At 39.3% G+C, this 12,942-nt stretch overlaps 1 protein-coding gene across 2 annotated transcripts in view; it reads right to left on the reverse strand.

The window, feature by feature from the left end:
* Positions 1–11,280, reverse strand: part of khdrbs3 (KH domain containing, RNA binding, signal transduction associated 3) — a 153,023-nt gene extending 141,743 nt beyond the window's left edge. For both annotated transcript variants that reach the window (XR_014772098.1, XM_084739726.1), the window contains exon 1: positions 10,837–11,280. Coding sequence is in view for 1 of the 2 variants with exons in the window: in XM_084739726.1 (XP_084595852.1) it covers positions 10,837–10,927 (91 nt within the window). In the remaining variant the exon portion in view is untranslated. The remainder of the gene's footprint in view (positions 1–10,836) is intronic.
* Between the last annotated feature and the right edge of the window lie 1,662 nt (positions 11,281–12,942).

Below are 12,942 nucleotides of genomic sequence, written 5' to 3' on the forward strand. Positions count from 1 at the left end.
CTGAATGGCTGTGCAGGTTTAGACTACAATATAACTTTGGCTTTCTCTTTTAAGCGATAAAAGGGTTTTGTAGAAACAATCAAGAGTAAAGTATCCACAAAAAGAGCACTGTTTGGTGGAATTGGCACCAGCGTCAAAAAATGTTCAACTTTACCCAGCCATACCGAAGACCTACCAACTCACTCCTCATTCCTCTGAATGAGATGTGGAATATCATCTTTCAGCATACTCCTGCCTTAACAAGTACAGTTTGCATTATTTACACTGCCTTGGCTGGCCACTTTAATTGAGAGTCTTGGATAGCCGTCCTAGCAGACAGCTCTAGGCAGGCCCTCAGCAATGTATGCATGCAGGTGGAGGAGGAAAATGCACATCTTTGTGGCATTTGAAATATGAATGCAGCATTTATACCGGAACGGCATGTTCGACATGAAAATTTGACAGTCTCAACATTAAATCAACAAGCTGAGCCCAAGGCGAGCTTTGCGCCAGGTGGAGACGTATCCTGTGCAATATGGTGATGGGATTGCATGGACGGTGATGGAGTCGCTGTGGAGAATGAACCAACAGCTGGAGAGGAGTAATTGCAATTAATAAGCTCTGTTTTGTGGCATAATGATTTTTTAATGGTGGTTTAAACAGAAAACAGGTCCAGAGAAAGTGGACAACGTGTAACTGAATATTAATATTTAAGTTCCAAAGAGACTCAGCATGATCAGATATGCATTGTCACATTGTAAAAGATAGGTCAATATGATATGTGAACTATGGTACCAATGCTAAAGCAAAGTCTCTTGTTTTCTTGTTGTTTGATGTTGCAGTCGCACAGCAATATATCCACATAAAATTTAGTTTACTGAATTTTTGTTTTCATTTACTTTATTAAATTTATTTATATCAGGGACCATGTACAAAATGCATTAGTCTAAAAAAAGAGAAAAGCTGCTTCATATCAGATGTAGCTTTCTAGTTCATTTCTATCTGTAGTCCCAGGGCAGGTGAAGGGAAACAACAAAACACAGAGCATCATCTTGACAAACAAACACAATAGCACAATAGCAAAGGAATAAACACAGAGCAGAAAACAAATCAACTCTAACTTTGTATATAAAATATTGTATGCAGTTACAAATCAACACAACACAACAAATTAATGCTGACAAGCATGGTTACTTCTTTTTTTGGGAGAGAAAATACAGATATCTGTGCAGGTTTTCAGATTGACAGGGAGCTTATTCTATGCTTTAATGGCTTTAAAAATTGTGTAAAATTTGTCAAGTTTTATTCTCTCTGTTCTCTATTAGCTCAAGCATATGGTTGGGCTATATAATACTATATTCCATGCAATGTTAGAAATGTATCCACCAGTAGAGATTTGGCAATACTGTTTTCACTGCATGAGCTACTAACACATGAGCTCACGCCATTATTGCCTGATCGTGAATGCAGTTGCCTTGTGATTAACCCCTTTGTAACATGACTTGAGAGTGACAGTTGGTGGCGGTAACACCTCTTCGCTGGTTGGCCAAACGCCTCAGAGGAAGAGTTAAAGGGATAGTTCACCCAAAGATGAAAGTTCAGTCATCATCTACTCACCCTCATGCCGACTGAAAGTCAGGTTTAGTTTTTTAGTCCACAAAACACTGCTGGAGATTCACAGGAATAGAGCATTGCAGAATCTCCCAAACAATGGAAGTGAATGGTGACCTGTTTTCAAACATTACACGACATGAGCAGTATGGGGACATTTGATGTTTTTTGGGTTATTTTTTCCATTTGAAAACTGATCACCATTCACATCAACTGGTTGGGACATTCTGCCATTCTGTTTTCCTGTACTCTCCAGCAGTGTTTTGTGGACTAACAAAATAACCCTAACCTTCAATCAGCATGAGGGTGAGTGGCTAATGACTAAAGTTTGATTTTTGGGTGAACTCTCTCTTTAACCTCAATCCTGTAACGCTTTATTGTTCTCATTCGTAACGTAGCTTTCATTTTGAAAGAATGTTGGTTTTACAGTTTTGAGTCTTGTTTTTAACTTGTGTTGTTTAATGTGAGGCAGCTGTTTTTGTTTGCATGGAAGTTAAAAATAAAAGAAGTATAGAATAGTAGTATAGTACTGTATGGTTATATCGATATTTCCGCTATGTAGCCCAAGTTCAACAAGGAAAGGAAGGAAAATCTGACCAGGCATTCTGGATGGTACTAGTAAAGTGTTTCTCAACCTTTTCAGGTCGCAGCCCACAGAATAATTCAGGTTGGTGTTTGTGACCCCCTCCCACCACCTGTTCCCAAGACTGTTCAGGGATTACTGTATAACACGTGAAAGCTACCAAACTTATATATTTGAGTGCTTATGCCTGATATTGAACGTCTTTTAGCGGCTGAGTGGGATGTGAGAACCACTGTGGTAAGGAATAGACTGATTAAAACTTTTTTGGCCATATGAGGACAGAGCTCCTCAACAACCTAAAGATCACACACACACACATTTGACATATTACAGCGTAGTAAATCTGATCAAGCTTCAGTCACTTTTTTCCCTCTGGCTACTTTCCAGTTGTTAGCCTGGGTCAATTAAGCTTATCCAAGTGGAGCTGGAAATGACTGCTCATGGCTTTCTTCCAGCACTGTTATGATATATTTGATTACTTCTCATTGACAACTGCTGTGTCTGTTTGTTTACATGCTGAGGAACACAGATGACTTGTGTTAATATTCCAGGTTTGACATTTTAGCTGTATTAAAGCCCATCAAGTGCTGTATCTGAGTGAGAAAAGAGCTCAATCACAGCAGCGTCGTTGGCTGATTATAGCTGCCATAACGAGTCAGAACATGCATCCCACATTAGCAGTGAAATCAATGCGACCATGTGGCACGACATGAGATGCTGCTGGGTTTTATAGCCGAGGTCTGCCAGTGTCAGTTCTGGCCTACATTGATTCCAGTGGGAGTTGTAGCAAAGCAGAGACAGAGCTCTGCAAACACCTCTGATCCACAGCACCGCTCGGCAGCCTTACTCGGCTTGTCTGAATGCAAAGCGGGTCGCCGGTGCTTTCCCCGTCTGCCCTCTTACAGTTCACTTGCAAGTTCACTACATCCGCGGTCAAATCGCCAGTCAGCTCTCAGCCTCGGAGAGGTTCAGGGCTGTGGTGGCGCCTCCACCTCACTGTGTGGCTCAGCATGTCGGCCAGCCGCAGATCCACAGATCATTATCACTATCAAGCACTGTTTCCCCAACAAAACGATATCTCTGCCTTTGATCCTTTGCCAAAGCTTATTTTTGTTCACTTCTGGGCATTCTAACCCAGGAACTGCTCTCACTCGGGGCAAAACTCAAGCGCAGCTAAAAATATCCCTCTGTTCTGTTGATGAGATGGAAATGTATGAATTAACGGCGGGGCATCATAGGATAAGGATACTTTCCCACACCTGCTCAGTCTGTGCAGATTATGTGTTTTCGGGGTTATTTTTTTTGTTCTTGTTATTGTTTTTCTTTGTGAGGAAGCTCTCTGAGGCTGTTAATGTAATGCAAACAGTGTGCTGGGTTCCTGCTGTGGAATATCCAATTAAAAAGCACTAGATATGGAGCTTATGTGCTGTGCCGAGGTTAGGACGTCCAAACTGGGCCAGAGGTCCTGAAACATTCAGAGTGGGATGCTGCATGCTGCTCAGCATCCAGACACTGAACAAACAGAATACATCTGGTGCAAGGAGTGACTTTACATTTTAAACATGTTATTGTTTACACAGTTTTCTAGGAATTTCACCCAAAGATAATATGCATAAACTGTTGAGCAATGTGAATTCTATTAAAAAGATAAAAGTCTTAACGGCTGTGAAAATCACAATAATGATAATGTTTCTGCAGTTTCCTTTTGTGTAACTAAGGATGAGTGTGGATATTGAGATATTTTTGATGAACATGATATATCTGATGTATTATTGTCTTTGTAACTCTTAGAAATTGATTGTACTTTGAATTTTGATACAGTTTTCATTGTGTACCTGTAAAATGTAAATTATTTTGAGAAGTATGAATGGTAAACCACACCAGACACCATATACCGTATTAGTTTATTGGTATACACGTTTGAAAATGTGATCTTACAAAGACTTGAATGGAAACAAAATGCTGTCCTTTTAAATAAACTGGTGGTTTGGACTTGATAAATATTCTTTGATAAAGTTATTTGTTGAAGAAAGCAGTCTACTTAGTATCTTAGCATGTAGAAAAGGTCTATTTTTATTCCAGCCCAAACATTCACTGAATTGGCCACCATATCAGTAATCAGTGAAATTTCCCCCTCTGAAACTGGTCTCAAAAATCCCATGTTGGACAGGCTCTGATTTGAAGATTTCGCCCCTTGGAATATTTTACAGACATTTTTTTTGACATGTTGTCAAATAAATATATTAATCCTGAAAATAGTTAGACCAAAATAAAATTTAACTGTAACTTTACTTACAATGTGAGATTTTTCAGACGATTTCAACTGCTTCAGCTTTTTCAAAAAAATCAGGTTGAACAGAACTCAAACCAACACAAGATTTGTTCAGATTAATTCAAACCCACCCCACGTGACCGAATGCTGAAATACATTTACTATAAGGCAGTTGCATTTTGCAAAGTCAGCACATAGCCTTAACTTTCTCCACAGTTTTTCCACACATTACTCCCCAGATGCTTTGGTGTCATGTTAAAAAAGACATCAGCAATAGCTTAGTTTACTGCAGGCAACAGCTAGGGCAATGGGTCAGACTGCATATTTAATTTTCTAACATGTTAGACCGATAATTAGAATTTCAAATTATAGTGACAGCCCTCAAGTAAAGATTTGTATTCCTGTCAAACTGTTTCCAAGGTCAAGAGTGCACTTTCTCACTCACAGAAATAACTGATAAAGAAATAGTATTGTGGATAAATGTTGCTTGCCGCTCTCGTTCCTCCATGTTTTGTAGGGTAGCAGTGATTTAATGTAAATAGCAGAGGCACTTCATGCCACCTGAGGTGTTTCCGTACCTAGAAGCCTGTCATTAGTATGCTGCTGAGCATTTTTCATTCCATGTAGGCTGCAGGTCCTGCTTGTCTCTTATTTTGGCTTAAGATATTCCTCCAGCTCTGAGTGTCTGTGGCTGACTGTATGAGGCTTGTCACAGGGGCAGAGATATGGTCCTTTTGGGAGAAGAGCTCTGCGAATGGCCCAAACTTATCAAAGCAGGCCGCCCTGTCCCCGAGCTTCCAACACAATGCTCCCCTAATTTCTCCTGAATGGAAGTCTCTCCAGACCTGGAGTAATCTCATATTCGCCGCTTGCACGCAGTAACTCTAGTTACTCTAGCTCTGTTCCCTGCTTCCCCTGCCAATTGCATAATCAAGTCCAGAACTCATCAGCAAGATGGCAGAAGAAGTGCTCTATTAAGCTGCATCGTGTTCCATCTGTTGTGTAAGAGAGAGATAACAGTATTTACAGTTTTGGAGTTGTGGCAGACTGTTTTCGGCCAAATTTTGTGCACCGCAGAGTTCTGCTTACTTCATAAAATGTCACGGATTAATTCTGCCACTTGCGATGGTGTCCAACTGCAATCTTTGCCCCCGACAGAAACATCACAAACTAACTTTATTGGAAGTGTTATATCAAGAAGTTGTGTTACTTAGGTATTTAAATGTTTGGAAAAAGAAACACAGGGGGAACATTCACCCTACACTCTTAGACATAAGGGTTCCACAGGGGTTCTTCCTGAAGTGCTGAGGTTCTACTCAGAACTATTTACTTTGGAAGAACTTTTTTGAAGAAAGGGTGAAGAAGAGTTCTGTTAAAACCCTTTTTATATAAAGAACCCGCCCAAGGATTTGAACAATCTTTGAAGAACTCTTTAGTCAAGGGTTCGTCCAGGGTTCTTTAAACTAAAACATAAAAGGATTCTCTGTAGATCTCCCTGAGTATTTTCTAGATGAACCCTTTGGAATATAAAAAGGTTCTCAATAGAATCCCCTTGGTAGGTTCTAGATGAAACCCTTGGAATAGAAAAAGGTTCTCAGTACAAGATCCTGGTGGGTTCTTGTTAGCACCCTCCGAAGGTGGAAGGGGTCTGGGTGGCACCACCAGAGACGGTTTTGGGTGGAACCATTACACCGCAGAGAGGTTCTCTCTAGGACCTCTCAAAGGGGAAATAGCCAATCTTTGCTGTATAACTTCACAGAAGACCTGCAGTGTGCATAAAGGACTTTAAGAGAGACTCTGTCAAGGAAGTGGTTGGTAAGTGTCTTTCAACTGGCATTAAGTATTCAGTGCTCCGGTCTGGGTGAGGAGGATATGTGTTCTTAGGAAAAAGACTAACCCAGATTTGAGTGAGGAAAGCAGCTGATAACAAAAAGTGCTGAGTAAAACACAGCCTTATCTACCTCACGGACTGGGATGAATTTACCTTACTGTACATGAATCAGCTTACTGAAAGATGCATTAAGCAAAGTCTGTTCTTTCAAACAAGACTCAAATCTGCATCGATATTGTCAAGCCATTACAGCCATTACTCTCTCCAGCATACATTGAATATGAATAGAGGACAGTGATTCAAGTAGAGAAGTATTTGATTTTACACATCACTATATTACAATGTGATGATAAACTGTATGAAGGTTAAAACTGTTATCTATTCCATTCTCAACACTACAGGGAAGAATGTGCCACATTTCCTTAAACCAGCAGCACATTACAATTAATGTATCAGCAGGCTATTTGAGGACATGGCAGGAGCGCCAAACTCTTTCATGTCAGAAACTCCAAACAAGTCCAAAATGCAATTAATTTTACCACAGTACCTCATTTAATATGAACAGATCTGATTGTATCAGAGAGGAAGATTTTTGTATTTGTGATCATTTGAGAAAGTAACTTGCCTGTTCAGAACACACTGGTTTATGTTGTCATTTTTGTGCTGGTTTATAGTTTTAGGCACTAATGAAGTGGCTGTTATATTTCTTCACACCAGCTGTAGTTTGTGACTGTGTATTTGGGTTCTTGTCCCCTGTGTTTAAAGGCATAATATGCAACATTTTGCTGAGAAAAAAAAAACAATGTACTACATGACCGACTGGAAGTGAGTGGTGGTGGCTGTATCTGCACTGACCCTGCAGCCCTTTGAACGTATTTCTTTATTTTCCCATTATTTTGCTGTGCTCGCGATGCTTTACCCAAAACATTAGTGTATGATGTCCTAGGAACAAGACTCAACAATGTTTCTGGTGCACTTACAAACAGCTCAGACAAATTGAACTGATCTTTTCAAGGCTTGACATGACAGCTGATTTCTGTCTCTTATTTTACACTATTTGGTACAATATATAAAATTAAAGAAACATGAGACTGAAATATGGGTGAGTGGCACTTAACTGTGTAATTTTAATTTTACTAAAGACTATGTATGAATAAGGGATAGGTTTCTGGTCAAATACTGTTAATAGCTAGTCACAAAACAATCATAAGGAAATGGGGTGAAGTGGACTTTCCTACACAGGAACAATTGAAAGAGATAGTAAAGAAAATCTACACAAAACGTCTCAACTGAGGTTGCAAGAAACACAGCTGGAATAAAAGTTAAGATCAATACCCAAACATGTTTTTCTTTTTTTATTATTTTGTTTGTGGGTTTGTTTGTATGTTTATCTGCTGGTTTTATAAACGTTGATATTATCAGTAAAAACTAACGAAAGAGCTCTGGATCAGTGATCTCTGTCTGATATCTGATGAATGAATAAGGCTGCATCAGTATCAGCATTAATACCAATACTGGATCCAATTTGTCCCGACTCTAATTAGAGATGAAATGATCCAGTTAATTTGAGTCAGTTAATAGTCAATTAATCGACGAGTCGATGGACATTAAATCAGCCAGCAACTGCTTTCATAACTGATTAATCTTTAAGTTATTTTTCAAGGAAATATTATGAGGAGTGCTCATAACAAGTGTGACGTTTTGCTGCTTGTTTATTTTTATATTATTGCAAAGTGGATGTATTTGGACGGTCAAACAAAAACATGCAATTCGAAGAGATTACATAAGGCTTTAAAAAAGTTGTGAAGGACAATATTTTTATATATATATACACATATATACACACACACATATATATATATATATATATATATATATATATATATATATATATATATATATATAAGCAGAAGATAAATCAATAATGAAAACAGGGCATCAGCTAACAATTATTTTCATTATCAGTTAATCTGTTGATTATTTTTTCAATCAATCTGTTAGTTTTTCGGTAAAAAATTGTTGATCGGTGTTCATCAGATCTCAAGTTGAGGTAATCAAATATCTTATTTGTTCACAACCTAAGAAAATTCAGTTTACTGTCACAAAAGCGTTAAAAGAAAACAGAGACTATTCACATTTAAAAAGCTGGAATTAGAGAATTTTGATGTTCTTTTTCTTAAACAAAAACTCTCAAACTGATTAACTGATCATCAAAACAGTTCCCTATTCATTTAGGCTAATTGTTGACAACTAATTGATTAGCTTTATATGTATGGTCATATGGTATACTGAGAAGGTGACAGCATATCCAGAAAAGTCATTCTGTTTGTCACTTTGGTAAACACCAGCAAGTAAACAACATTAAAATTAAATCATGCCTCACTTTGCTGGGGCCCCATCCTTTTAAGGACCCCTTGAGGTCCCACATTTGGGAAGCAGGAACTAGGAGGGACACGGCTGTGTGTGTGAAAACAGCTTGGTGCAGGAACTGCATCTGGGGGTTCAATAGAATTAGTTACAGTGCAGCAGGACTGTTTACAGACTGGTGCTCCCTGTCTGTTACCTTTAAAGCCGACAACAGCCTGCTAGACTCAAGACAAAGCCCATGAGTGGTACTTGAAGGATGCACTTGGATGCTATAACAGTGCACTTCCCACATGAGGAGCTCCACGGGGCTGCGTCTGAAGAAGTGTTTGCAAAAATTCCGACAGCTTCAAAGCAGAAGGCTGTGCAACGGATTAATTAAAGCGTCTGCAAGCGCCGCCGCTGCTGCTCCATCCGTTCAGAATTCCATTTCAGTCACGTCCACTTCTTCAAAGGAGGAAACACATGTACATTTGAATAAGAGTGTGATTATTCCACTACTTTCACCACAGCTTACACATGTCTGCATGGGATAGAGATGACTGCAGCCTGCGAAGTGGGATGTCAAGTGGTTTAGTGTTTTACTGCTGCTCCCATCCATAAACTGTTGGCTGTAATCTTATGTTATGCCAACTAAAATTAGGTGCATATTTCTGTACAAATATTCACTTTGACACCAGTTACCTTCATTTACATTTTTCCAGCTTTCAAAATAAGCAACAAAAGCCTTATTTAGAGGAGCCAGTGGTAAGAATTTCAACAAATAAAGGATGTCCTGCTGTCCCAGGACAACAAAAATAGCACTTGGAATGCAAAGATTTGGTGTTGGAACAATTCTGGGACAATAGAGACACTCATCATTACAAAAAAATAATTTTACTTTCGTTTATCATCTAGGGGATAATGTACAGTGAGCGGGTCACTATTCTAGGTCCTGTACAACCCTGTTGTAGTTTGTTTAACAATATTGACCTGCACACTGTACATTATCCTGCTTATTATATGACACTTTGGCACAAAATATTAATCTTAAAAATGACTTTATTGGTCCTCCAGAGTCTATGATTGGAACTGTGTCCATACCATGGTCTATTATTCATCAATATGTTATGGACTGTTAATGAGAAATAACAGACCATAGAATGCCGTAATTTCCAGTTCGGAATCACGTATTTAACACAACTGTGTAATAATTCAAGCTGCAACGATTAAAAATCATGAATCAACAATCTAATTAAATAGCATCTATTTTGATAAGCAATTAATCAGTTAGAGTAATTTTCTGCGTAGAAAAAGTCAAAATTCTCTGATTCCAGCTTCTTAAATGCGACTGTAAAGTGAGTATTTTGGGGTTGTGGGCAAAACAATACATTTGAAGATGTCAGATAGGAGTTTGGGAATCATTAATGAGCATTTTTTAACATTTTTGACATTTTACAGACCAAACAACTAATCAATTAATCGAGGAAATTACTGACAGATTATCCGACAATGGAAACAATTGTTAGTTGCAGTCCTAAAATGTAAATATGCAATGTCATTCAAGGTTGCTTTATCATATTATCTGTGCCAGAAAAGTTGCTAATTTAGCTGCACCATAGTGGTTAATGTCAATACATGTGGGGGTTTTTTACATGTCATCTAAAGTGTGGTGTATAAAAGTATCTAAAAAAAATAACTGCACTGTTAAATGTGTGTATTGTGTACAAACTATTGTACTTGACTTAACTAAAGCTTCAGAATGACAAGAGAACTTCAATTTGGGACAATTGTTGTAAGTCTGAGCTGCTGAGAGTAAAATTGGGCAGGAATAAAGTTCATTTCAAGCCCTGTGTGTGGTCTTATATAGCAATGCTTAAGTTAAGTGTAAGTAATGAAGCAGGTGCAGTCCTCAGTCAAACCTGCCCCTGTTTGCTGATTTCCACACTACAGAAGGCTGGCTGTGGCACCTTTGCTGCATAACAACTTGGCAGAATGAGCAGGATGCTGAAAGGACCTCGCTATTTTAGTGTGACCGAGCAGGAAATTCTAAGTAGACCCACAAACCTCTTATTTATAACTTGAAGTAGGCGGGCTGCTGGAGTCATGTAGCCTGCAGCCCAGAACCAAGCGTTAAACCTGAACACTGTGGAGCAGACCCAAGCTGTTTTCACACCGCTAAACTGTTTACTTCACTATTTAACCACGGACATTTACCTTGATCCAGTAGCCGGAGGGAGTGTTGAAAAGACGGGTCCAGCGTGTCCTTCTCTGCCATAAGCTCCGGCAAGTACTTTTCGCTCTCCATTTCGTCCTTCGGGGCTTCGGTGCTCCAAGAAAAACGAGTCAAACGTGATTCAAGTTGATAAAAAAAACAAACTTGTCAGCGTCCAAACGGCTCCAACTTAGCGTTAGCTCCAAATATTTCTTGAGGCAAAAACGCGGGCGATAATTTGAGTCGCGCTACAGGAGCATTTCTCCTCAGTCCTCACGGCAGACACACACACACACAGACGATAACAGGCGGTTAAAAATGTCACCGGGAGGTTTTATCCCATCCAAGTGTTGTTGAGCCAGCAGCAGAGCCCCGCTTCGCATCCCTCTGCTCTCCTCTCTGTGTGGACGGACGGACAGACAGGTTTCTCTTTGAAGCTCACTCTGTTGTATCCAGAGCTCAACTGAGGCAGCGGCAGCTATTGGTCGCCGAGCGCGACGCGCAGCCGGTGGAAAGGGGCGGAGCGACGCGCAGGAGCTGTCCGCGGTGCTGAGTCCCCTCATTAACATATCATTATCATAAAGTTACCACGAAGAGAGGAGGGGTTTCACAGACACTGAGTGGGGGCAGAGAGCATGGTTGCATGTATTTAATGTTCATAACGCATGCAGCAGGAGCACTCAACTTGCTTCAGTGACCAATTTTACAAAATTTAATAACAAATAGGGGAGACTGGGGATGGTTGCAACATTTTTCATAGTCACTCAGACAGTGACTGAGAGAAAAAGTGGCGTTGTCAATCAGTTGTATCAATCACTAAGGGGACACCTCTGTATTTACCACTACATCCCTGGCAGTAACCTATTGTTATTATTATTATATTAGTGAACGCTCATGTGAACCACAGTGGATTGTTTTGTAACTCCATGAGGAAGTAACTCTGACACCTCAAAAACCACTGGTGAAAGTGCAGAGGGAGGGAGGGATCCTTATTTGAAAGGATGTCAGATGTTGCAACTGAACCCAACCCTGGGGATCAGGGGACATTTGCATAATATTAAAAATACATAAAATTTCACTAAGTAACTTTATTGAGTAGCATTTATAAAATAGCATATTAAGTTTTGCCAGTTTATGTGTAGATCTTAGGCCTACCACTGTACAGATGTTACAGATGCTTTTCAATCTCTCTGTGTTTCAGTGTGGTTCTTGGGTGCAACAATGTGCTGCAACCCAGCCCTATCATTCCCATGACAGAACATCATGTGCTAGTTCAACACGCTGACCTTGACACATGCTGAACATGTCAGTTACAACAAAACAAGGATTCCAACCCAGAAAGTTTTGAATAATTCATACAAAATGTCAGGCAGTAGGACAAGAATACAGGTAATGAAAAAAATAATTTCCATACCTCCAAAACTTTTTTTTTTTTTTTTCAATAAATGCAACGGCAGATGTTTTATGTGTCTTCTGTCTTCCTGGTTGGGAGAGGTTCTAGCTGAGCATGTGCACTATGAGTGTCAGAATAAGACTTATTGCGACAACCCCTTGTTGCAACTGTCTCCCGTCTACCCTATTATTATCAAATAAAATGAATAAACATTAGAATGCCCTAACCCATCTTTTTTGAAATCCTTTATTCTCAAATTAAATGACTTAACATATTGACTAAATCAACTTGGAACAAGTACTGACATGGATAAGGGTTTAATGTATTTAATAGCTGCAACTTCATTTTAGTTGTAAATGGTTTGGTTTTATTTTTTGAAGAGTTTATATAACCTTAGACAAAGCTGGAAACTCTTCAGTCACTCAAAGGTTGAAATGATTCATGAACATAAACTGTAAAAATAAACTGCTCCTAGGGACAGAATGAATAGGATATTTAAGCTCTTATATGTGCAGGCTAACTTCCAAAGCAACAGCCAAGGGACATTGTTGAAGATTTACTAATTGGTATAAACAAACAAAAAAAATCCCAGTGTGAACCAATTTATTTTCATTGTGATTTAGAAAATGGTTGCTGGGCCACCCAGCACCAGGCCACAGTTTAAGTATTATTGCCACATAACAACAGCTCATGTCAATGTCATTCTCACTGCCTG

Source organism: Lutjanus erythropterus, chromosome 16 (assembly GCF_056507025.1).
Source record: "Lutjanus erythropterus isolate fLutEry1 chromosome 16, fLutEry1.hap2, whole genome shotgun sequence".
In the NCBI taxonomy this organism is placed as follows: Eukaryota; Metazoa; Chordata; class Actinopteri; order Lutjaniformes; family Lutjanidae; genus Lutjanus; species Lutjanus erythropterus.